Genomic DNA, 27,669 nt, shown 5'->3' on the forward strand with positions numbered 1-27,669 from the left:
TGCTGCTCTTTTCCTCCCATTGTTGACAGCTCATTGTCCAGGTTACCGACCACCACAGTGTTCTAAAAGCAGTGGTCTGCCATTTGTGTATATAACTATAATGGGGGAGATTTATCAAACATGGTGTAAAGTGAAACTGGCCCTATTGCCCCTAGCAACCAATCAGATTCCACCTTTTATTTCTCACAGACTCTTTGGAAAATGAGAGGTGGAATCTGATTGGTTGCTAGGGGGAACTGGGCCAATTCTACTTTACACCAGTTTGATAAATCTCCCTGAATATATATATATTGTACAGATTGTGGGGGAAATTTATCAAACTGATGTAAAGTAGAATTGTCTTAGTTGCCCCTAGCAACCAATAAGATTCCACCTCTCATTTTTCAAAGAGTCTGTGAGAAATGAAAAGTGGAATCTGATTGGTTGCTAGCGGCAACTGAGCCAGTTCTACTTTACACCAGTTTGATAAATCTCCTCTTATATCTCTATACTTCTACATTATAGCTCTATATACACCATCCACATCACTGCTTTTAGAGCAGAGTGGTGGTTGGTTACCTAGACAATCAGATGTCAACACCAGGAGGAAAAGAGCAGCATTTTAGGAGAAGGAGAAATGTTTGCTAAATGATTGTGTTAGTAAAAATATTTAACTTGACAAGTTCTACAGGTATAACTATATTCGTTGCGATGGGAAAATCCCTTTAAGGAATGGTGAGCTTCATCATGTTTAGCGCCCATTGTTGGAGCATCACTCGCTGGCTGCACCATAGCCACATAGTCACGTTTTTCCCTCCTACTAATGCCAGACATAGGGATCTGCTTCAAGGCAAAAAGAAAACAAAAACATCAAAGCCGCCATCTACCTTTAATTATAGTCCTCGTGTTCACTGTATATTTATATTAGCCGGAGTTTCCTCTGCTCGAACCTATTGGAAGACGTTCAAGAGACGTCTGAAAAGAGCGTATAATTAAAACCCCGATGACAACGGCATCGCCTTTCTGTTTAATTGATTGATCAAATGTCCCCGGGTGACTGTTCCTTGTCAGCTGAGTGCGGCTTTCCAGGTAGTCGTGTTACATTGTGTATACAGTAACCCTTATATACAGCTATAAGAACACAGGGTCTAAATAATAAATAGAAATCACTACCTACAAGTGATGCTTTATGCTGCAGCTCGGCCGGCTCTGATTGGCTGCTGGATGTTAGCAGAAGCCCACCAGGATTTGGTGTATGGAGATGGTGTAAAAAACGAGAAGTAGAAGGTAAAACAATGGACCTGTGTGGTAAATAAATAGTCTTAAACTTACCACTACTATTATTATTCAGTAATATGCACCCATCCGCTATGCTCCATGGCAGGGAGGGTTCTCAAACACAAGTGGTAAGACTATATAGGGACACGCCTTATTGGGGCTAGGAATGCTAACGCCCACTTGTCAGTTTGTTCCCACATTTCCAGGAGTAACAACAGAGGGAAGGCACAATGCAGAGTTCTAATGATGGCTGCCATACTTCACTTTCCTGGTTTACATAGAGGCATGGCTGGCATGCTGCAGGCCAGCAAGCAGGCTGGCAGGTGTGGATGACCTGGACTGGTTTGTCCAGAATCCTTTCTCCAACCCCAGCAATGACAATTGGTTGAGTTGGAATTTCAGGTCTTCTTACACAATGTCTCACCCCCAGGGGCCATAGCGTAGTGTCCACTGCTATAAATTCTTTGCGGTTCGATGAAGGTTCGTCTGATCAGGTTGTATGTATTATGCACCACAAAGTTGTTAATTTGCATTTTTCTATTGCTATCAAATAATGGCACATTGGATTCTAAGGGTTAAACCCATTCACATTCTGACATATGTGGTTTCTACTCTCTAGTGCCACATAGTCAAGAAATGAGAAGTTTTTGCCTCTTCAGAGCCTCTGAACCCAACTTAATGTTAAGCTCTAAGCAGTCCTTATCATAGGATAGGACTGCTATGAATGCTCACTACACATCACTCGGGTTATATCCTACAGCGCCGTTGACCACCTGCTATCATCCGCCTAGGGTACTGTTACTGCAACCGGTTAAGATCTGTGCCACCATTGCATAGAAGTTGTTCGGTAAAATTTCCCTGTTGTGCTGCAACGACCTTTGAGTCTCGGTGTCTTGGGCTACACTGCACACACACCATCGGAAGAACAGCCAGCCAAAACATTGTTACAGGGGTAGGCTCCGGGGTCAAAGACTTTCTACCTCATCCAGACCCCCATTTGCAAAACAAAGGGACTACCTGGTTACGTGCACCCCCTGCTATATGATATGATACGACTGCTACTCATAGCATAGTAGTACCATTGTCCCAGTGAGTAACATAACAGCTGTAGGGGGTGTAAAGGTTGCACACAGGTCCTGAAGCCTGAGCGGTAAAGTGTCCTCAAGGCGGCAGATGGGGGGGCTGTTATAGAAACACAATATTATAATGGCTTAACATTAGACATGAGCGCGACTCAAGCATGCGGATAACTTGGCATTTGAATACCGGTGACTGATGAAGTTTGATACAGCCTTAGGCTATGTTCACACTATGTAAAAGTACGGCCATTGTTGCCATCGGCAACAACGGCCGTAGTTTCTAAGGTGTGGACATAGCCTTATCTTCTGTGGGATCCCACATTGTGTGCTGCAGGAGGTTCTGATGCGGGCACACTGCGGCCGGAAAGATCACCCAGCCGGTACTTAAGTCACGGAACAGCCGGTCTCTTACTGAATGTGAACATAGCCTTAGGGAGCCTGGGAAAACATGGACGCAGCCATAGGCCATAAGTTTTATCCATGTTCTTCAGGACTCCCTAGGGCTGCATCCAACTTCTTCAGCCATCAGTATCAAATGCCAAGAGATCCGACTCGAGCATGTTCATGTCTGCTTAATATACATTGGATTTGTGGAACTCCCCTTATACAGACAATGTAGAGTAGCTGCTTTCACTTCTATACATCATGTTGTAGGTAACTTGTCACCATACAGACATATCCAAACATGGATACGCAAACAATATATATATATATATAAAAACTAAAAATACAATAAAATACATGTAAACAACTATCAATCCTCATGCAGTACGTTAGCGTTCTGCATAGAGAGGCCTTATGTAACCTGCCTACATGTCTATATCCCCTCCAGCAGAATTCATTATAAAGCATGTCGCTGCCGCCGCTTCACGGACATTGTGCAAGCGGCGGAAAATTGATGACTCACAACAAGCGCGGAGATGTCATCTTTGTCTTATCAAAAACATAGAAAAAGACTGATGCCAGGATGGATATGCAGAGCGGTGAATAGTGGAGCAAATAAATGTTTAGAAGAAGTTCCCGAACCCTGGTGCAAATCTAGACCTGGGCAACCTGTTACTGCTGTCTATTACAGGCTGCAATACAGACGTGTGAATGAGACCTTACGAAATGAGGGAATTAGTACTGTGCTGCCACCTTCATCTGGACTCCAATCTCTTAGTTGCAGAAGAACATGGCTGCAAAGAGCGTCTTTCTCTGAAGGACCCAACTTGTCCATTCAATACATAAACAACCTATTGATTTCAATAGATACTGTGTAATACCTGTATCTGCCATGTGGTGGTGCTGCAGCTAAATTAAACACTTCTTCAGGTTAGGGGGTCTAGTACCAGGACACCTTGCAATATGAGGTCTCTTCTAAATTAAAAGGGATTTTCAAAAATGGAGTATAGAGGCTTAAAGGGGTTATCCAGCGTTAGAAAAACATGGCCACTTTCTTCCAGAGATAGCACCACTCTTGTCTCCAGTTCAGCTCCATTTACTTCAATAGGACAACAACTGGACACCATAGAGGTGCTGTCTCTGGAAGAAAGTGGACATGTTTTTCTAACGTTTAAAAAAACCCTTTAAGGGTAGCTTCACACATACCGTATCGCAGCGGATTTGATGGTGCGGATCCGCAGCAGATTTGATCTAAATAACTGAACGCAGCATCAAATCTGGTGTGAACAGACCCTTAGATAATTCATTCACCTTCTCAAGAATCAAAGCTATTTATTCAAACTGGAAGTGATCTTCCTTCATCGGACAGACTGACATTCATCATTCCCATCTTTCTTTGCTGTACCTAAATGTTCATTTCAAAAATCTGCCCCCCATACAATCACTTATTTGATTCCTAACATGTTTGTAAATCATTTCATTTACCAGAAATGGCCCCTTATCCCAGCAAAAAAAAAAAAAAAAAAAAAAAAGTCTTGACCACTAGGTGTCTCGCTGCAGTCTGCTGTTTAATTCCTGTTTCTAGGCGAGAACATAGAAAGTGAAGGCGGGGCTTAACTAGTGCTATGTGCAGGAGGGCCTGAGCTATGTGCATGCTATCTGGGAGCCTGTCTATGTCTTACAGGGAATCCACACTATGAATAAAAGGTTAATTAAGGCTTCTCAATCCACACTATGAATAAAAGGTAAATAAAGGCTTCTAAATCCACACTATGAATAAAAGGTAAATTAAGGCTTCTCAGTCATCTCAGCAGTTTGGTGCTTAGAATAATCCCCTTCTTGCTGTGCTTTTGCTGTTTATTTCCTTTCTTCTCACATAGTACTTTGCAAAGCCAATGCATCAGTAACCCCCTGTATGCCATTTGGGAATCATGTCCCAGCACAGTATGAGTCTCTTCAGTTTACTTTCACCACTATGTCATTATATTTTTTATGTAATTTTTTATGTCATTATATACTTTGATTGACCAAACAACTAAGGGAAAGTAAGTCCTTTGTGTGTACTCCTGGCATACAGTCCAGCTGTGGTCCCTATAGAGAATGGAAAGCAGCAGCTATAGACATTGAATACTAGAGACCACAGGTAATCAGTTGTCATGGGATTTGACTAAGGATATTTGTTCTGCACGTTGGGTGTAGTAGTTTTGCAGTCTATGTAAATATACATTGTATACAGTATGATGTATCTTACACTATTACAATAAAGCAGAGGAGATAAGCGAAGTCAGGCGGGTATGGTGACACTTCTCTCCCGGGGTAACGGCACAATCCACACATGTACGGGACATAAACCTTAAACAAAAGCTATGTAATATGTATGATCACCTTTATGGCGTGTGCATTGGTTACGTTATACAGGTAATAGATCCTTGGAATATCAATGCTGAGGAACAAAGGAAGGACGGAAGGTGTCACCTGAGACTGGTAACTAAAACATTATTGATCCTGATTGCTCTGGACTGACAATGAGATATAACCGGATAAGAAGAGAATCACATCAATCTCAATGTCTCTCTGCTTGGTGGCGCTCTGTTTTGTATGTCAGTGGGGTGAAGGCAATTGTTGCCTCCCAGATTTTACAAGCTTTACAGAAAATTCTTTGTGCATGTGCTGGTAATTATACTTTACTTTAGATGATTGTGTTTATTTAAAAAAAAAACAGCCACCACTAGAGGGAGCTTCCTGCATACGGTATTATTATTGAGGTCAATGTATTATTAGTCTGCAGGAAGCTCCCTCTAGTGGAGGCTGGAGGCAGCCAGTGTGTAGGTCAATGTCTATACAAGGGATTTGAAACACCCGTTTTTTGTTTTTTGAAAGATATATCATTGCATTAATCTGGCTATAATGTAGAAAACATTTGGTTTAAAAAAAAAAAGAAATAGATGTTATTAGATATAAGTGTTACTCATTGTTGGACAATTACCTTAAATGGTCACTTGACCATAGTTTTCACTTCACAGAAATGACTCCTTACCCTAGAAAAACTGCTCTAGAGTCTTGGCCACTAGGAGTGTCTCTTTTATGCAGTCTGCTGTTAACCGTCTGTTTCTAGAAGGATTCTGTCTTTAGTAACAGACAAAGCAAGACAAACATGTAAAGTGAGGCTTTGCTATTGCTGTATGCAGTTGAGGGGGATAGAAGGAGACCCTGGGCTGTGTGATTATAAGGGCTCTATTACACCAACAGATTATCTGACAAATTTTTTGAAGCCAAAGCCAGGAATGGATTTGAAAAAAGAAATCTCAGTCTTTCCTTTATTATCTCTTCTCTGTTTATAGTCCAGGGTCTGGCTTTGGCTCAAAAAAATCTGTCAGATAATCTGTTGATGTAATAGGGCCCTAACTTGAGGCTTTTTCCGCCCCCCACACTGTCCATGAAAGGAACAATCAAAACGTGCTGACTTTCTTTTATGCTTATATAACACATTGCAAACCCAGTGTATGTGTAACCCCTTCTCCCTCTATGTGATATCTATAGTAGTGTACTGTGTAATCATCCTCAAGCACAGTGCCAGCCTGTTTAGTCTAGTGTCCCTGCACTGTCATGGCATAGCAGAGAGGACTAAGCGCTCTGCAGTGCTGTGATTGGCCAGACAACTAAGGGAGGAAGTAACTGTGCACTACTGGCAAACATCCCTGCTCTGGGCTTGGAGAGAAAGCAAACCTCACACTAAACTCTGTGTGAAATCTACCTCCCATTAATTTCAATGGGAATCCATGCAGACATGTCACTTTTTGATGTGAATCCTACACAGGTACTATGGCGGGTAGCTGCATGGGAGTTAGCCCCATTAGCTTATCTGTCATAGATATATATGAATATGTTTACTGTAAGAGATGAGCGACCCTTGAGCATGCTTGGGTCCGTTCAGTATTTGTCTAACGGTGACTGAAGAAGTTGGATAAAGCCCTAGGGAGTCCGGGAAAACATGAATACAACTATAGGCCACAGGCTGTTTCCATGTTTCCCAGACTCCCTAGGGCGGCATCCAACTTCTTCAGCCACTGGTAATCAAATGTCGAACTCTCTGGCTCAGACGGAGCAGCTGCAGTTGCGCTTATCTCTATTTACTCTATATACTAGGAGATTCCCCAGAGTATACGGGCACGGAGAGAACAGTATAAGATTAGCCTAAGAAGCCATTAGGGATACGTGAGCTGAGTAATCGCAATTTCACCCATAGCCGACTATAACAACTATCTATCTCCAGGGACACTAATCCAACTTTCTTTTAAGCTTTTAAGCACAAGACAATAGTATATCTAGATAGACGGATTAGCGTGTTTGATCTCTGGGTAATATCGGACACTCTGCGAATTGTCTCGTAGTATCGGTTTACAGATCATAGTCAAGCCCAAACAACTAAGCGCGGGATAGATATTAGATGACAGCTACCTCTTGCCTAAGCAGGCATGTGTTTTCATTGAAGAGGGATGGGTAAGCCGCTGCCAGAAACCTCTGGTGGTGGCTTATCTCCCCTAACATACAACTGTCCCTATACACAGTGATCACAGTGCCACAACACTGCCTCAGTATCAGGCTCTGCGTGGGCGTGTCCCAATGCCAGGCTCCTCCTACTTTATTTCCTTGCAACCAGGAATGTGTCTGGTTTCTATTGGGCACATACCAGATAGTGAGACTGACATTTCCGGACTTTGCACCTCTGCCATATACAGTAACATGGTGACTGGTCGGCATCATGGTGGGAAAAGGTTTGGAACCTTCCCGGATTCTTAGTCGTTTTGATGTCCCATTTTCTGTGATTTTTTTTTTTTTTTTGTAAAGTTAATGTCAGGACTCGCACTTCATGGGTTGTATACTTGCATATCTTGGCCAGAATATCAACTAATATATCACATTTATCAGAGTGCAGCCCAGCCTTGTGATGCTAGAGGAGGCCAGGGTGCCAGACAGTATGGGTGTAACTACTAGGTTGTATCCCAGAGGGTGCACGATACCAAGTACAACGGCTGTATTACACGGCCCAATCACTAATGTAGATGAGGGCTGATATGCTAGATCGACGTTTGCTTACTGAGCCTTTTACTCATCTTAGTAAATTAATAAACTTTATACCTACCTGTCCCTGCTCCCGTTCCTCTCCTATCTATCCGCTTCCTGCAGCCATTGCTGTAACTTCTGAGCCTGTCTATAGAGTGATAGGCTGCTCAGCCAATCACTGGCCACAGTGCTGTCCCATCTCAACCAGTGATTGGCTCAGCAGCCTGTCACTTCAGAGGCTGGCTCAGAAGTTTCAGCGGTGGTTGTGGGGAGAAGGGGGAACAATAGGGATCGTGGACAGGTAAGTATAAAGTTTATTAATGTTTAACATAGTCATGAGCCGTTGGCCGTGCATCGCTGTTACATGTAGTGATCTGCGCCCCGGGGCCGATAATTTTTAGGCTAGAATAAATGACACAATCAGCCAATGATCATTGTCATCGCGTTATCGTTGTCGCTCTGTGTAATACGGCTCTACCATGTATTCAACGAGACCATCAGCCCAGAAACAAAGCAGAACATTCACAAGTATATTGGAAAGTTCATTATTCTCCTATGTTTAGAGGTGCTGAATATCTGGAGTACCCCTTTAAGACTAAACAATAAGCACCTGGTACAGAGGTGTAGAAGGGTTTCTACTGGGGCTCATTATTATTATTTAAAGGGGTACTTCAGCAAAAATCTTTTTCTTTCAAAAAGTTATATAGATTTGTAATTTACTTCTATTTAAAAATCTAAAGTCTCCGCATACTTATCAGCTGCTGTACGTTCTGCAGGAAGTGATGTATTCTTTCCAGTCTGACACAGCGCTCTCTGCTGCCACCTCTGTCCATGTCAGGAACTGTCCAGAGCAGGAGAGGTTTTCTATGGGGATTTGCTGCTGCTCTGGACAGTTCATGACATGGACAGAGGTGGAAGCAGAGAACACTGTGTCAGACTGGAAAGAATATACCACTTCCTGCAGGACATACAGCTGCTGATAAGTATTGGAAAACTTTTAATTGAAAGAAAAAGATTTTAGCCAGAGTACCCCTTTAAAGGGGTACGCCATAACTATCCTTTACATGCAGGTCACCTGATCCCCTGTAACCTGCTTGCGGATGTGGACGGAATGCCGAAGATGGGGAAACTTGCTGTTAATATAAATGGCAGCTATGTACAGAGCGACTCCTGGCACGTTCCCTACCATTGTACTACGGCCCGGCGTGCTCTCTATCTGATACATTCACAAACTTTTATTTATTTATTAGCTGTCGCAGAAGACGCGGGCGATGAATATTCACAAGATATATGAGACTCAGAGTGACTGCAGCAAGTGGACCTGAAATCTGTCAAGGAGAAGCCGAGGACTAATACCTGGACTGTGCCGACCATTTACATCAGGGGCGGGGAACCGTCTGTTATAAGACTACAACTCCCATCATGCCTGGACAGACAAAGCTTTGGCTAACCAGGCATGATGGGAATTGTAGTCTTGTATCTGTAAATGTAAATGAATGTGTTACGTAAGTATTGCCGTGTGATCAAGTAAGTGGGACTGAAAAACGATATAAAAAGAATATAAAAGGGGGAAAATCTCATGGTTTTAAAACCAAAGCCTTCGAAACTTCTCAAAAAGGACACACGGATATAGATATAAAAGGACCCACCGATCTAGGTATAAAAGGACCCACCGATCTAGATATAAAAGGACATACGGATCTAGATATAAAAGGACACACGGATCTAGATATAAAAGGACACACGGATCTAGATATAAAAGGACATACCGATCTAGATATAAAAGGACATACGGATCTAGATATAAAAGGACACACGGATCTAGATATAAAAGGACACACGGATCTAGATATAAAAGGACATACCGATCTAGATATAAAAGGACATACGGATCTAGATATAAAAGGACACACGGATCTAGATATAAAAGGACATACCGATCTAGATATAAAAGGACCCACCGATCTAGGTATAAAAGGACCCACCGATCTAGATATAAAAGGACATACGGATCTAGATATAAAAGGACACACGGATCTAGATATAAAAGGACATACCGATCTAGGTATAAAAGGACACACGGATCTAGATATAAAAGGACACACGGATCTAGATATAAAAGGACCCACCGATCTAGATATAAAAGGACCCACCGATCTATATATGAAAGGACCCACCGATCTAGATATTATAGAGATATATAACATACAAAAAAATGTCAATTTTTTCCCCATTATTCCCCATTAAAAAAAGTTTACAAAAGTGAACCAATAAGTTGCACGTAGCCGAAAAGCATATAAAATATACAACTTGTCCTGTAAAAACCAAACCCTCCTATAGCTGCAATGACAGAACAATAAATAGTTATGGTTCTCTGCATGCGGAGATACTGAAAATGATAACATTTCCTATAGTCCTTAAAGGGTTTATGGGGGTCTCAAACAATCACAAGAACGGTGCTTAAAGGGTTTGTCCACGATTAGAAAAACACAGCTGCTTCCTTCCAGAAATAGCGCCACTCCTGTCATCAGTTTGGGAGCGGTACTGCAACTGAGTTCTTATAAAGTGAATGGAGTTGTAATACCACACATAACCTGAGGACAGGGGTGGCGCTGTATTTGGAAGAAAGCAGCTTTTTTTAAAATCTAATCCTGCTCAGTTCCATTTTCTGTCTATGGGACCTCTAAACATAACAGAAAAACACTCACAAAGTCACATAGAGACCCCCACCCTTCACCTGTTAAAAAAAGGGTATCTCATATCGCATTGCCTTCCAGGTGTAAGTGCCACCGCCACTTGTGCACCCCCAAAGCTACACCCCAGGACTATATCACTATATCATAGACGTCTATGTACGGCGGACTCTCTTCGTCCCAGAGGTCTCACGTCCAGGACAAACTTTTCCTCTAATGTATCGCCACATGCTGCAAAGCCCCTTTAAATGTAAATAGTAATAGAATGGATTGATGGGACATGATAGGTATTGTAGTACTTCTAGGTATTATAGTGCATAAGCCGCATAATGGTTAAATCCCATGCAATGCAGTGGAGGGTTTGGGGAGGATAACCCCCATCGTCTGCCTGACTTACCCTATGTGTTGGTGGCTCATGTCTGCAGGTGGCTGCCTGTGTGCCATGCAGGGTAGAGAGGTGTTATAGAGAGGTGCAGCCCCTGGATGGCTCCCAGCTCCTTCCCTCTCTCTGGACGGATGGCACCCTGGTTGCCAGGGTGAGACACATAATGATGCTTGTGCACAAGGTGGGCAGGAGATTGCACAACCAATCATGGTGTAAACCGGCCTCTCCCTCCAGTCATTGTGCGGCATCCAATGAGCAGCCATGTCCCCGGCGCTGGGCTGAGCTGTCATCCATCGGTTCCCTAGGAGCTGGGGAGTCACACACAACAATTGTCTCTTTACAACCTGCAACAAGATCTCACTGGGATATCAGGAGCCGACACGTTACACCCGCCACACAGTGCTGCTCTGTGACCTAGTACCGCACACTCCGTACACACACCCCACTGCACACACACCGTATATACTACATACACACCTCACACCGTACACTCCGTACACACACCACACTGCACACACACCGTATATACTACATACACACCTCACACCGTACACACACCACACTGCACACACACCGTATATACTACATACACACCTCACACCGTACACTCCGTACACACACCACACATTACACACACCGTATATACTACATACACACCTCACACCGTACACTCCGTACACACACCACACTGCACACACACCGTATATACTACATACACACCTCACACCGTACACACACCACACTGCACACACACCGTATATACTACATTCACACCGCACACCGTACACACACCACACTGCACACACACCGTATATACTACATTCACACCACACACTCCGTACACACACCACACATTACACACACCGTATATACTACATACACACCGTACACACACCACACATTACACACACCGTATATACTACATATACACCTCACACCGTACACACACCACACATTACACACACCGTATATACTACATATACACCTCACACCGTACACTCCGTACACACACCACACTGCACACACACCATATATACTACATACACACCTCACACCGTACACTCCGTACACACACCACACTGCACACACACCGTATATACTACATACACACCTCACACCGCACACTCCGTACACACACCACACATTACACACACCGTATATACTACATACACACCTCACACCGTACACACACCACACATTACACACACCGTATATACTACATACACACCTCACACCGTACACTCCGTACACACACCACACATTACACACACCGTATATACTACATACACAGCTCACTCCGTACACACACCACACATTACACACACCGTATATACTACATATACACCTCACACCGTACACTCCGTACACACACCACACTGCACACACACCGTATATACTACATACACACCTCACACCGTACACTCCGTACACACACCACACTGCACACACACCGTATATACTACATACACACCGCACACTCCGTACACACACCACACTGCACACACCGTATATACTACATACACACCTCACACCGTACACACACCACACATTACACACACCGTATATACTACATACACACCTCACTCCGTACACACACCACACTGCACACACACCGTATATACTACATACACACCTCACTCCGTACACACACCACACATTACACACACCGTATATACTACATACACACCTCACACCGTACACACACCACACATTACACACACCGTATATACTACATACACACCTCACTCCGTACACACACCACACATTACACACACCGTATATACTACATACACACCTCACTCCGTACACACACCACACATTACACACACCGTATATACTACATACACACCTCACACCGTACACTCCGTACACACACCACACATTACACACACCGTATATACTACATATACACCTCACACCGTACACTCTACACACACACCACACATTACACACCGTATATATTACATATACACCTCACACCGTACACTCTACACACACACCACACATTACACACCACACACTGCAAACATCGTATATACTACACACACCAAACACACCGCACACACCACACATTACACACCGTACACACACCATACAAACTGCACACTCCATACATACTACACACACACCACACATTACACTCCATACACACAGCACACACCGTACATACTACACACACCGTACACACACCACAAATTACACACTGTACACATTTCACACCATACACACAGCACACACCATACACACTGCACACCGTACACACACCACACACATTACACACCGTACCCACACCATACACACTGCACACACCGTACATACTACACAAACACCCCACATTACACTCCATACACACAACACACTGTACACACACCACGCATTACACACTGTACACATTTCACACTATACACACCGCGCACACCGTACACACTGCACACACCATACATACTACACATACCGTATATACTACACACACATCACACAGTCCTGCTCTCTGACCTAGTACCGCACAAACCACACAGACTATTGAACTGTACGCACTGCACAAACACCTTATACACCACCTGCACCATACACACTGCACACAACACAGACCACACACACCGTACACATTGCACACACCACACACAACACAGACCACACACACCGTACACATTGCACACAACACAGACCACGCACACTACACACACCATACACATTGCACACACCACACACAACACAGACCACGCACACTACACAGCGTACACATTGCACACACCACACACAACACAGACATTGTACACATTACACACACAACACACACCACACGCACCGTACACACTACACACACTGTACACTCTACACGCACCGTACACACTGCACAACACACACCGCACACCACACACACTGTACACAAAACACAGACCACACACACAATGCACACACTGCACGTACTATACACACCACGCACACTACACACATCACACACACCACAGACCATACACTGTACAAACTGCACATATCACACACACTACACGCAGTGTACACACCGCACACACACACACTGCACACACCACATACGCACACATTACACACACACCACACTACACACACCACACACACTGTACACACCACATACCATACACACTGTACACACTACACACACCGTACAAACTGTACACAAGTCATAGTGAGGCCTATATGGGCTGTATAAGCCGTTCAGAGGTCCGTCCGTAGGCTGCCCTGTGGCCTGTGAAGGGAGTTGAGTGTGAAGCGTTCCTGTAAGTTATTGGACTCATAGAATATGCTGGAACAAGAACAAAGAGTCCCTGTTAGTGGATGTTTCTCCTGATGAAGATGGTGGCATCTGTGGTTCCCTGTGTAGATGTCCAGGTTAATGGTCCGGGTGGGGGGGGGGGGGCGTCCTTGGTGGTCGTAAGCCAGAATTTTCTCATTTACTGTTATGTGAGCCGAGCTGTAGTAACACTACACAATGCACAGGGCAGGGGCTTCTGAGCAGACTGAGTTTATCAGAGGTCGATGACCTGTCCAAGACAATTATGTGTTTTTTTGTTTTTTTTTTATTTTGTGTATGGGGAAATTGAAAGCAATGGAGAACAGAACTGTGCCGCACGCCGATACCACCCAGTGAACTTATAATCACTTCTTGTATATAGCAGCCATGCGTAATGTACATTAGGAGTATGATAATCCAATTTAAAGGGTTTGTCCAGGTAGGACTCTTTTTTTTTTTAGATATTTGCCTAGAAAACTGTGCAGTGCAGTATTCAGTGTTTTTATATATAAAGCAATGTTATATATAAAGTGTTATATATAAAGCAATCATGATCCCAACAAGAGTCACATGTGATCATATAATCAAAGCCAATGAGAGAACAGATCCCAGGTTAGAGAACAAAGACCATCTTGCCGGTGGCTCCGCTGCCCTGGATGATGTCTTCATGGGCCTGAGGTGCTTTCTCCAATGGATACTCAGGTCCGATCAATGGCTTTAACCATCCGCTCTCTATTCCCCCAATAACAGCGGCTCCTGCCTCCTTCCACTCATCCTAAAAATTTAAAAAAAATTTAATAGAAAAAATAATGGAAGACTGGAGATTTTTAATAGAAGTAAATGACAAATCTCTGGCACTTTCTGACACAAGTTGATTTGAAAGAAAAAAAATTTTGCTGGAGTACCCCTTTAACTTAATTTCCAGGAAAACAGACCTATCTATAGGTATATAATTTACAGGAAACTATAAAGAAACAGGAAGACTATGCTATGTAAACTCACATCATTTACAGGTACAGACAAGAAGGCAGTGCTGTTTGTAGCTAATTCATTTACAGAAAGTAATAGGCAGTTCCATCACCACATTTATCATTGGAAAGGAGAAACGAGAAAACAGTACTAACAGTAGTATCTGTACCTATATCATTTACAGGGAGAAACAAGGAGGCAGTAGTATCTGTACCCATATAATTTACAGGGAGAGAAGGGTACACAGTAGTATCTGTACCTATATCATTTACAGGGAGAGAACAGGAGGCAGTAGTATCTGTACCTATATCATTTACAGGGAGAGAAGGGGAGGCAGTAGTATCTGTACCTATATCATTTACAGGGAGAGAAGCGGAGGCAATAGTATCTGTACCTATATCATTTACAGGAAGAGAAGGGGAGGCAGTAGTATCTGTACCTATATCATTTACACTGAGAGAAGGGTACACAGTAGTATCTGTACCTATATCATTTACAGGAAGAGAAGGGGAGGCAGTAGTATCTGTACCTATATCATTTACAGGGAGAGAAGGGGAGGCAGTAGTATCTGTACCTATATCATTTACAGGGAGATAAGGGTACACAGTAGTATCTGTACCTATATCATTTAAAGGGAGAAACAAGAAGGCAGTAGTATCTGTACCTATATCATTTACAGGGAGAGAAGAGTTCACAGTAGTATCTGTACCTATATCATTTACAGTGAGAGAAGGGGGGGCAGTAGTATCTCTACCTATATCATTTAAAGGGAGAAACAAGAAGGCAGTAATATCTGTACCTATATCATTTACAGGAAGTGAAGAAAGGAAGTATTATCTGCACCTTTATTCTTTACAGGTAGAGACAGGAAGGTTGTACTATTTGTATTTCATTCATTTAAAGGGGGAAACAAGGATACAGTACTATTTGTTCATCTGTACTTTACAGGGAGAGACAGAGGGAGTATTGTAATACTAAATGAAATTCAATGTACTTTCATTATATGTCAAAGGTCAAGACGAAACACTATATACAGTTGTACATGAAGCAGGAACGGACCTGTGTTACATACAACGTGTGGATATTGTGGGGTGCCGATTGCGCGCAGAAACTGACTAAGACCCTATTTATAATCAACAAGTGACTCGGTTCCAGTGATTATTTTTTTTAATCTGTATACCAGTTTTACTCGGACTTAAAGGGGTTATCCAGCGCTAAAAAAACATGGCCACTTTCTTCCAGAGACGGCCCCACTCTTGTCTCCAGCTTGGGTGCAGGTTTTGCTGCTCAGTTCCATTAAAGTGAATGGAGCTTAATTGCAAACCGCACCTGAACTGGAGACAAGAGTGGGGCTGTCTCTGAAAGAAAGTGGCCATGTTTTTTTAGCACTGGATAACCCCTTTAAAAGTGCAGCAAACCACACTTTTGGGAAATGACCCTTGCTGACTACTTTTGGGCCATTGGAGTAAATGGGGTCTATTCCAGTCCATGCACAGACATATCGGCACCCTTTGAGGATGTCTATCACTATTCTTGCATCGGACGGCACAATCATGGTGTGAACCCCGCCTTACTTTCTGTTATTACCTTAGTGGCCTTGTAGAGCACAACTCCGATTATACTGGACTCCTTCATCATGGTGTCTGCAGGGTTTATTTCAATGGAACCTCGGCAGCCGACAATCTGCAGTAAAGAAACACAGTCTGGTATTAGAAGGAACCTCCAAAAATGTGTTGTGGAGCAACTGAGCGTGTGTTGCAGCCTCTCATGGAACCGATGGCTGCGAGAAGATTATGGCCTCCGGACCTTAAAGCTACGGACAGTAAAATTCTGACATCACTTCATCCGTCTTGTCCAGTGTTCAGGTTCTGGTCCTGTGCAACTCAACTGGAAATAATTATTAAATTTTCTTTAACTAGTTACAGTCAGATACTAAAAGTTGTTCTTGTATTCTGAAGTTTCTATATGATTGTAATTTTTTTTATTTAACTCTGCTGCTGTGCTAGCAGGTATACTGAATACTTAAAGTGTAACTCTCATTTCAGAGTCATTTTTCTGAAAACAATAAATATCTATAGTACAAGCAATTTAAAAAAAACTCTGTAATAGGTTTTATTTACCAGTAGAGAAGTTTCCTTCTCTACTGAAAAAGCTGTTTCCTAGCTCCCCCCTCACTTCAGATGAAGCAGGATTTCTGTGTCCATTATGCTCCATGGAGATGGGAGGGGCTGAGAGGAGTGAGTGAGCACAGAGGAGTCCTGCACAGCACAACACCCTGCAATCTTCTCTCACCAATTTCCTAAACAAGCACTGACCTTTCTGACCCCTGAATCCAGCATTTTAGGTGCCCAGACAGTCTACAAACAGCTGACCTTCATGTCTCTTCTCCCTGCTAACTCATCTCCCTCGGCCCCTCCCCCCTCCATAGGATATAATGGACACATTGAGAACCCGTCTTCACTGGCTTCTCTGTAATGAAAACGGATTTGCCTGATGATGCACAGATAAGAAGTTAGGGGGGGAGGCTGGGAAACAGCTTTTTTGAGTGCAGAAAGTGGCTTTTTGCCTAATAAAACCTATTATAGAGTTTATTAAAATTGCTTATACTACTGATTTCTACAACATAAAAAAAATATATAACAGTTTAAGGTTTTCTTGAACGAGTTGCTTGTTACTGGAGACAGACTTGACTTAGAGGACAGTTGTCTGCCTTAAGGGCGGACCTATCCAGACACCTTGAGTCAGTGCCGATAAAATAGATGAAATATAAGGTAGAAAGTACTGTGTCCACGGCTATAAAGGTCCACCTAATGCTGGTCGAGGGCACCAAGTGACATGAATACAGGAACCCAGGCACCATCTAGTGGGTAAATCTAGCTGTTGGGATTACTCTTTAGGGCCCTATTCCACCGGACAATTATCGTTTGCATAATCGTTAACGATTAACGATCTCAAACGACCGCTATTGCGAAAGACCTAAAAACGTTCACTCATTTTCATGGAACGATAATCGTTACTTATGATCGTAATTGCAAACGACCAAACAATGTCTTATTCAATGCGAATGATTTGCGAACGTTTTGCGAACGAGCAACGATAAAAATAGGTCCAGGACTTATAAAGTGATCAACGATTTCTCGTTCGGTCGTTAATCGTTAACTGCATTTCATCCGAACGAATATCGTTTAGATTCGAACGATTTAACGATAATCTGAACAATAATCGTCCGGTGGAATAGGGCCCTTAGGTTCTAGCAGGTTTAAAAAAAAAAAAAAAAAAAAACATCCACTTACCTCCCTGGCCGCACTACACCTTTAAGTTCCCAGATACAGCCTTTGCATTAAAGGGGTTATCCAGAGCTACAAAAACATGGCCACTTTCCCCCTCTCTTGTCTCTAGATTGAGTGGGACTTCAAACTCAGTTCCATTAAAGTAAATGGAGCTTAATTGCAAACAGCACCTGAACTGGAGACAAGAGAGGGGGAAAGTGGCCATGTTTTTGTAGCGCTGGATAACCCCTTTAAGTTCCTAGATACAGAGAGGACAAATGTTGAGGATGTGGTAGGCAATAAGAGACCAGTGCACCAAATAGGATAAAGAGTAAGGGTACTTACCACCACTCGGCCACCGGATGATAGGAGTTTCAGGTCATTGCTAAGGTTAACATTGGACAACATCTCCAGGATGACGTTAACCCCTTCTGCTCCTGCAGCCTCCTAAATATTAGATAGTACAACATTGATTTTTATATAAGAGAAAATTCCTTTTTCTCAACCTTACTATTCTCCTTTTCTGCCAGTCTCTTTATTAAATTTCTCTTGTGTTTACAAGACAGACTAGCAGTTCACTGAGGGATCAGTTACACACCGTCCATAGAAGTCTATAGAAAGGGGAGGCGTAAAAGAGAAGAGGAGGAGGAGTGGTTGGAGAGAGCCAGTAGAAAAGCCAGCATAGTGAGTACACAAGCTTACTGTATTAGATCTTACCCTTGCGCTGGGTTTACAGCTTAGACATTTGAATACTGCTTTATAATGTCCTTCATGCTGCCTCTGTGGGTATACTCACAACAATATACTGTATATGCTTTTGCGTGTCCTGTGTCAGTTTGTAACTGGAATACTGCCACCTTGTGGTTGGATGACTGCGTAGTTCATTCCAATATGTGAGCTTATGAAAAGGAACTTGACACCTAATTGCATAGATCAGGGGTGTGCAATTAATTTTCCTTTGGGTTCACATGAGAAATTGGTATGGTTTTCGAGGTCCACCTACCTCTCAGAGGGGCCGGTGTGCATACCCCAGGCCTCCTCCTGGGCCCTTACAACATGTCTGGGTGGCTCTTGCCAACTTCAATAGCACTGTTCCATCCTGGATGTGGCCCGCGAGCCATACAATGCCTAGATCTGGTTTAGACTGTAATGGGTTGAGCCACCCACTCAACAATATAGCAGAGAGTGTGGCTCCTGCTACACTCACAGTCAGCATCTACATCTAATTGCTGTTCAGGAATATATATATATAACCTGCAGAGAGCTGTTCCTGCTACACTCACAGTCAGCGCCCACATCTAATCACTGTTCAAGAATTTATATACTGTGTATATAACCAGCACAGAACTGTTCCTGCTACACTCACAGTCAGTGCCCACATCTAATCACTGTTCAGGAATAAATATATATATAACCAGCAGAGAGTTGTTCCTGCTACACTTACAGTCAGCGCCCACATCTAATTGCTGTTCAGGAATGTATATGTATATATATATATATATATATCCAGCAGAGAGCTGTTCCTGCTACACTCACAGTCAGCGCCCATATCTAATCGCTGTTCAGGAATATATATATAACCAGCAGACAGCTGTTCCTACTACACTCACAGTCAGTGCCCACATCTAATCACTGTTCAGGAATAAATATATATATAACCAGCAGAGAGCTGTTCCTGCTACACTCTCAGTCAGCGTCCACATTTAAACACTGTTCAAGAATATATATGAGCAGCAGAAAGTGGCTGCTGCTCTTATGCTTGTATTAAAACATGGAGGCAGGACTGGCAACTGTTTTGTTTGCTCACAAAGAAGCCCCAATCTAACAAATACAATGTGGACCTTTACCTTATTCTTCTCAGTATAATCCTTCACCCTGTGGTTGAACACTTTGTGGGCTCCATTCTGCAAAACCAGATTTAACCCTTCTTGGCTGCCAGCTGTGCCAAACACCTTGAATCCATAGGCCCTGGCGATCTGACAAGATGCTATTCCAACCTACAATGAAAAATGAGAGGTATGCCGAGCAAGTCACCCATAACTAACATGTACCCACTGTCTGCATGCTGCAAATGTCAATGTGTAAAATACTTCAATACTGCTTATAAATGAACATCATGCAGGTGTTCTCCTTGATTCTCAGCGTCTTTCTGGCTTCTGCCCGCAGTTGCCGCTGTAGCTGCAGAGTCTGTCTCTGAAGTGACAGGCTGCTCAGCCAATCACGGGCTAAAATGGGACAGCAACAGAGACCAGTGATTGGCTGAGCTGCCAACATGGCAGAAGCCCATATAAGTCCAGCCCAGGTCCTCTTACTTACTGTCCCTGGACCTACTTACATCTGCCTACCCTGTCTGAGATTTCCAGGGGGCGATAAAGAATAAGCTGAGATGGACTGGCTAACCCTGCTGGAAAGGATGCCCATAATCCTGATGGCTAGCCCTATCTCGATATCAGCCCCTGTCTTCTTGCTGACAGATACACTTTAAGGCTATGTTCAAACATAGTATTTCTCTCAGGGTTTTTTTTCCAACTAATAAAATTATTAAATTATTTTTTTTGTGTGTGTTAATACATTGCTTTAATAAAGTTATATTACTTTGTAATATAACTTCATTAAAATAAATACTTTTTTGTTTACCACCCAACTTCCATTGAGCGGCAACAGTATGGGGCAACACGGGCCCTGCTGCTGCCAGCAACGTTTGTGCCAGGAACTGCAGGGCTGTCTAAGCTTGCTTCTCTTCTACAGTACCTGAAATTCCTGGTTATATGTTTTAAGAACAGAATCTATACTAGACATATAGACAGCTTGATAGAAGAGGATGCCTAAGTTGCCAATATCTTGTTAGATAGAGACGTTATGCTACTTACTCCCCCACTGGCGCCATGTATGAGAACCAGCTCTCCTGGTTTGCCGTTTGCTCTGTGTAACAAGACAAAAAAGGAGAAATGTTCTGCAGACTGATAGCAGACTGTCAGATGTGGTTCCCTGCATTTCTGATTGTGATATTGGTGCAGATTTCTGGTGTTCTAGGTATAGTATACCAAACATTTCTATACCTGAACACTTGTTTTACTAGAGCCTTACTAGCTTGAATACTGGCAGTTGAATTCTAAATGCAGCCCTAGATAAAACCTATTAAATAGGCCCTCTTGTTTCCATAAACTTTGCATAGATCAAAAGTGTAAACAAATAATATAACTTTGTAATATATCTTATCAGAAAATAAATATAACATATCTTATCAGAAAAAAATGCTTCCCTCTCCTGTTATAAAACATTTTCAACTTCCCATTATCCACATAAAAAAGTGCACTAAGCACTAACATAATTATTCAAATGCATTGGCGCTTTTTTTAATAAATATGCAATAGAGATCCAAAAAACATAATGAGCTATTATACTACATTCCCCTCTGCGCTTAACCCCTCCCGCAACTTTTTGCCAATCTGCACCAGGTGCAACCTTTATTAGATTCCAGCCATAGCGCTTACTTCTGAATGAGTGCCCTGTAGGCAGTGAAGTATGGGATAGCTAGGGCAGCTCCTTGCTTGAAGTTCAGTTGATCGGGAAGATGGTAGACAGTATCTTCGGAGGCGATTGTGTACTCCGCGTATCCACCCGTGATTGTCGCTCTAGTGAAGACACGATCTCCTTTCTGTACGACATGCATAAAAAAAATATTGAAATAAAATGACCACAAAGTGTTAGAGAGTTAGCAGTCTCCCTAGTCTATCCCAATGATAAATCACCAGTATCAGTACAGGTCACTCTTACAGTACATATGATCCAACATCATCATTCAATCCACCATTGTACTCATAATACCATGTATAGAGAGAGTACAACTGACATGCAACAGTGCCACCCAGTGGCCAAATAAGCATGCGAATGGTTACAGTACCTTAAATGCGGTAACATTTTTGCCAACAGCCTCCACCACTCCTGATACATCAGAGCCGGGCGTGTAGGGCAGGGTTGGTTTCCATACGAAGAGGCCAGATCGGAGGTAAGTCTCCAATGGGTTAATACCGCAGGCGTGCACTTGGATTAAAACCTTTAACATAAAAAAGATGACAATTACAGATCTCAGATATAAGAGCATAGTGTATACAGCTTCTGCCATCTTGGGGAAGGGTCTGTATCAGGGGGCACCGTCTCTGGGATCAGCTTCTATTGGTTATAGTTATGGTGCGTTTACACAGGCAGACCAGTAGATTGAAGAAATAATTGTAGTAGGAAGCCCTTGGATAGGACTGTTTTTTTTTTATTTTTAAAGCTTCCTTCGGATGTAAATTCAGGGATGGGGAGAACATAATAAAGAAGCTATGCTTACCTGCCCTCCCCCCGAGTAACAAGTCGGTGACGCTGTCGGTCATATAACTTATCATGTTCCCCACACACCCCCTACCCACCCGTGATTTTTACATTTCCCTGGAGTTCCCCTTTAATCTCTGCACCCTGTGGATGCGCACTCTGTTACACTGTCTACCCACCACTAACTAGACCCCTTCTTTCCAAGTATGCTCCCATGGAGCCTCACTGAAGAGTCTCAAAACACAGGACTCGTCAGATATCCCTCCGGGAAGGACCCGGCCAAGGGGCAGCTCCTGTAAGGAAACCATCAAAACCACCATATTAAGTGGCCCTATAAGTCAATGTAATGACAAGGGAAAAACCAAGGCCAGGTATCCATCCACATGCAGCTGTTTCTGGCTGTTGCCCCTCATCAGTGTGGAGCAGGATTCTGGCTAGGTGGGAGCAATGCCTAGTAGAGCCATAAGAGGCTCCACGGGCTCTTCTATTGCAAATTCATGTTTCCCAGGGGGCAATGCACCTAGGATTTCACTGCACTGAGCGCTTTCACTTATCGTTTTAGCTGGTCTCCCTGAGATCGGCGATCTGTTTCTCCTTTCTAAGTAGGACATTATCCTCTTAGCTAGAGAGGAGATTGGTGTCTGAGGAGAGACCTCCCCTTTTCTAGAACCTTCTTAACCATATATTAGTCTGTGATGCTCTACACTGCAGCTTCACCCCTGGCCCAACATCTTTACCTGACCCTCTCCTGGTGAAGGCACTGGGACATCTGTAACCAACTTCAGGACATCAGGGTTCCCAAACTCAGAGACCCGGATTGCTCTCATGAACTTTTTTGCAGAAGCCATAGCCGTCTATCTCAAACACATAAAATATGTGTAAAATTATAAGATCTTATATACATATTCATGAGGTCCGAAGTCTGAAGAACTGTTATTGTAATGTCTCATCTGCATTTGATGCCAGGTTAAGTAAAGGTCTTGAGCATTACGGGGCTTCAGGCCGGGCCTACCTCCTCCTTTATAAAAACAGTAGTATAACCCAAAAACACAGCATTAACCCTTAGCACAGCTTAATGTAGTACACAGATGTACAATATAAAAAAACACACAGGTAAGTCATAGATGATAATGGTATACCTAGAATATGAGCAGAGAAGGCACAATCAATAGGTATTATGAAGGCAAAACCCTAACATTAATACGGTGACACCGTAATCTTAAGTAATTACGGCTTTTAGCTGCAGTATATATAGGCTAGGTTCACATTACGTAAAAATGATGCATATTTTAATGTCACATGCTGTATGGGAGGGGGAGAGCGCACAGGGGTGGTTAGATTGGAGGGGAAGAGCCGACAGGGGGAGAGCACACGGGGGCCTATATACTACTGGGGGAGAGCGCACAGGGGGGCTATATACTACAGGGGGAGAGCACACAGGGGGGCTATATACTACTGGGGGAGAGCACACAGGGGGGCTATATACTACAGGGGGAGAGCACACAGGGGGGCTATATACTACAGGGGGAGAGCACACAGGGGGGCTATATACTACTGGGGGAGAGCACACAGGGGGGCTATATACTACAGGGGGAGAGCACACAGGGGGGCTATACACTACTGGGGAGAGCACAGGGGGGCTATATACTACTGGGGGAGAGCGCACAGGGGGGCTATATACTACTGGGGAGAGCACACAGGGGGGCTATATACTACTGGGGGAGAGCACACAGGGGGGCTATATACTACTGGGGGAGAGCACACAGGGGGGCTATATACTACAGGGGGAGAGCACAGGGGGGCTATATACTACTGGGGGAGAGCACACAGGGGGGCTATACACTACTGGGGAGAGCACAGGGGGGCTATATACTACTGGGGGAGAGCACACAGGGGGGCTATACACTACTGGGGAGAGCACAGGGGGGCTATATACTACAGGGGGGCTATATATTACTGGGGGGAGAGCACACAGGGGGGGCTATATACTACTGGGTGAGAGTGCACAGGGGGGCTATATACTACTGGGGGAGAGCACACAGGGGGGCTATACACTACTAGGGCAGTCACCCCCTTTGTAGCTAATTTGAAAGGGCTGGTGAAAGAGAAAAAATGCCAGTTTTCCCGCTAATAAGAAAGTGTATGTAAATAGTTCAACAATGTTTGTGAAAAGTTAACAAAACACGTTTCCTACTGATGTTCAGCTCGGACCTTCAACTGACAATAGACCCCGGTAAGTGGACCTTCACTAAAAGTTGTTGAGTACCCCTGCACTAGTTCTTCATTGGTGGATCATTTCCTCTGGTAGGCCCCAGATACCCCAGTCTGACACTGGTTAGAAGAGTGGGAGAATGCAGGCCCCCAAGAATCAGCCAACAACAAAAGGGTATACAATACATAATGCTCTTATAGGACTACGTAGATAGAAAAAAAAGCTTCCTGTTATACAATGGTAAATTATAAAATTTTTAAATTATTAAAAAGGTAAATTATTGATACCCCAAACAGTCAGGTTATAGGGGTTGTTCCTTCACACTTTTCACTTCCAGAACCTTCTTAATCTGATCAATGTCCCTATAAACTTGCTAATAAGGTGCTATACCTTATCAGTCCTCAGTGTCTCTGTCCTGGACTGGCTGGAGTTCTGGTAGGAGAGATTAGCAGGAGACTCTGGTAGTATAGAGAGTGTAGTACAAGCCCCCTGCGCACCTCCCCGTCACTGCTCGGTCCCAGTTGCTCCAGGTCACAGATCTGCCAAGGCAGGATTTCAAAAACTAGAGCAACAGTGAACTTGAACTTTCTCCAAAAATCCAGACACAAATTTACGTAACCCTGATAGGAGGGTGTTGGAGAATGAATATTCAGTCCGCTCTTACCCTGGTACCTTTGTTTCCTATACAGGCTGTTTTCTCTGTCTTATATATGGTAGATATGCCTACCGATCCTTCCGAGCCCACCGGTGCTTCCTGCTAATTTGGATCACATGGGTCTTACAAAGCACGAGTGCTAGCCAAAATGAAAAAAGGGACAGAATACATAAAATATGCACAAGCCAAAAAGACAGAAATGGCTGCACATCGCACCCATGGCTGACATGAAAGCTTGTTCAGCTACATTTAAAACCAACATCAGAAGTTATTATATAATTTGATCAAACCATATTGCCTCATGTACCACGTGCAGGTCTCTGATACACATGAGTCCCTAACCAAAGAAACATCACTGTGTCGGTCACAATCCCCGCAAAGCGTGCGCAAGCAGAGAAGGGGGGCCACGGAATGGCCCTGCAACCCCAATCTCACAGGACCAAACCCCTAAGCAGCCCTCCCCAACCCCACCGGCACCGCCGGCGGAGATGGTGGACGCCAAGCAAGTGTGAACAAGTGTGAACAAATGTGAGCAATGGAGAGAGGTAAGAGCTTGTTCACACTTATGTCGCTTGGCGTCCACCATCTCCGCCAGCGGTGCCTGCTTGGTCCTGTGACATTGGGGTTGCAGGGCCATTCCGTGGCCCCCCTTCTCTGCTTGCGCACACTTTGCAGGGATTGTGATCACTGACCGACACAGTGATGTTTTTTTGGTTAGGGACTCACGTGTATCAGAGACCTGCATGTTGGTACATGAGGCAATATGGTTTGATCAAACTATATAATAACTTCTGATGTTGGTTTTTAAATGTAGCTAAACAGGCTTTCGTGTCAGCCATGGGTGCGATGTGCAGCCATTTCTGTCTTTTTGGCTTGTGAATAAAATGTATAGTAACTGCATAAACCTGAAAAAACAGCTGCAGTTTGTAGATACAGGATGGAGCTGCAGATCCCTATAATGCAGTTGCATAGTACAACAGGCTAGAATAGAGGAGCAGAGCTGCTGTCAGAGGTCTGTGTGGTCACGTGACTGCAATGGGGAAGGGGCGTATGTTCAGAATGGACCAATCAGGCAGTGAAAATCACAGAGCTGTGCAGGAGAACAGTAACAGAAACTTTTCTATACAGCAGTGTGAATGGCAGAGTGTAAGTGTAGGGATATTATAGCAGCAGTGTGTATAGCTCAGTGTAAGTGCAGGCACATTATATCAGCAGTGTGTATAGCTCAGTGTAAGTGCAGGCACATTATATCAGCAGTGTGAATGGCTGAGTGTGAGAGCAGGCACATTACAGCAGGAATGGAGAGGATGTGAAACAGTGAAACACAAGTGCTGACAGACTGCAGGGATAGCATGAAGGAATAAGCAGGGCAGATGTGGGCACATAGAGGAGTTACAGAGATTACCTCCACTGTCCTGTCCCCTGATGCAAGCCCCAGCCTGAAGTGGATCTGCTATGATTTGGAAGGTGAGGGAGACTTCCTGGGTCAGACTTCCTGCTGTAGGCCACCCAGTGCAGACCATGTCTCTCCCTCAATCGTCCTCCCACCCAAGTTACAATTTTGAAAAACTGTGAGCTCTTCTTGCAAAGCACTTCTAATCCAGGTTACTCTTAAACTGAGGTACTACAGTATAAATATATATATATATATATATATATATATATATATATATATATATATAGTATATACTCTACTAATATTTACTTTACATAATGATGACACAGCACTATACATTATATCCAAATACAATACATTACATAGAGATCACCACCACATCCCGCTGCCTACTTTCCTACACACATATAGAGAATGTAATAGCTCTATATACACACACAGAAGACACATATTAAAGAATGCTCAAGAAGTAGGCAAGAGGTGGCACTCCGAACTTAAGTGAACAAAAGGTGGTTTAGTTTATTCACCCAGTATGCATACTGGGTGAATAAACTAAACCACCTTTTGTTCACTTAAGTTCGGAGTGCCGCCTCTTGCCTACTTCTTGAGTTACCTTTGGGACCTGGGTCTGGGACCATGGGGCAGAGGACCCTACCTGAGCCTTGAGCCGCACAGTGCCATTTAGCAACTCTGCACACTTTTTATATAAAGAATGATA

At 43.5% G+C, this 27,669-nt stretch overlaps 2 protein-coding genes across 2 annotated transcripts in view; both read right to left on the reverse strand.

Annotated features, from left to right (window-relative positions):
• Positions 1-11,001, reverse strand: part of ERICH3 (glutamate rich 3) — a 51,624-nt gene extending 40,623 nt beyond the window's left edge. Inside the window, exon 1 of the mRNA XM_069981918.1 lies at positions 10,875-11,001. Within this exon, the coding sequence (XP_069838019.1) occupies positions 10,875-10,921 (47 nt within the window). The 5' untranslated portion in view covers positions 10,922-11,001. The remainder of the gene's footprint in view (positions 1-10,874) is intronic.
• Positions 11,002-14,618: 3,617 nt separating this feature from the next.
• On the reverse strand, positions 14,619-25,397 carry LOC138799806 (quinone oxidoreductase-like). Its single transcript, XM_069981446.1, has 9 exons — positions 25,291-25,397; positions 23,426-23,546; positions 22,276-22,428; positions 21,866-22,029; positions 21,242-21,293; positions 20,213-20,368; positions 18,717-18,818; positions 16,690-16,785; positions 14,619-14,908 (listed from the first exon to the last, which is right to left on the reverse strand). Exons 2-9 carry the CDS (start codon positions 23,534-23,536, stop codon positions 14,747-14,749), a joined length of 996 nt encoding a protein of 331 aa, XP_069837547.1. The 5' UTR covers positions 23,537-23,546; positions 25,291-25,397; the 3' UTR covers positions 14,619-14,746.
• Positions 25,398-27,669: the final 2,272 nt, after the last annotated feature.

The sequence above is a fragment of the Dendropsophus ebraccatus genome, chromosome 8 (assembly GCF_027789765.1).
Source record: "Dendropsophus ebraccatus isolate aDenEbr1 chromosome 8, aDenEbr1.pat, whole genome shotgun sequence".
Lineage (NCBI taxonomy): Eukaryota > Metazoa > Chordata > Amphibia > Anura > Hylidae > Dendropsophus > Dendropsophus ebraccatus.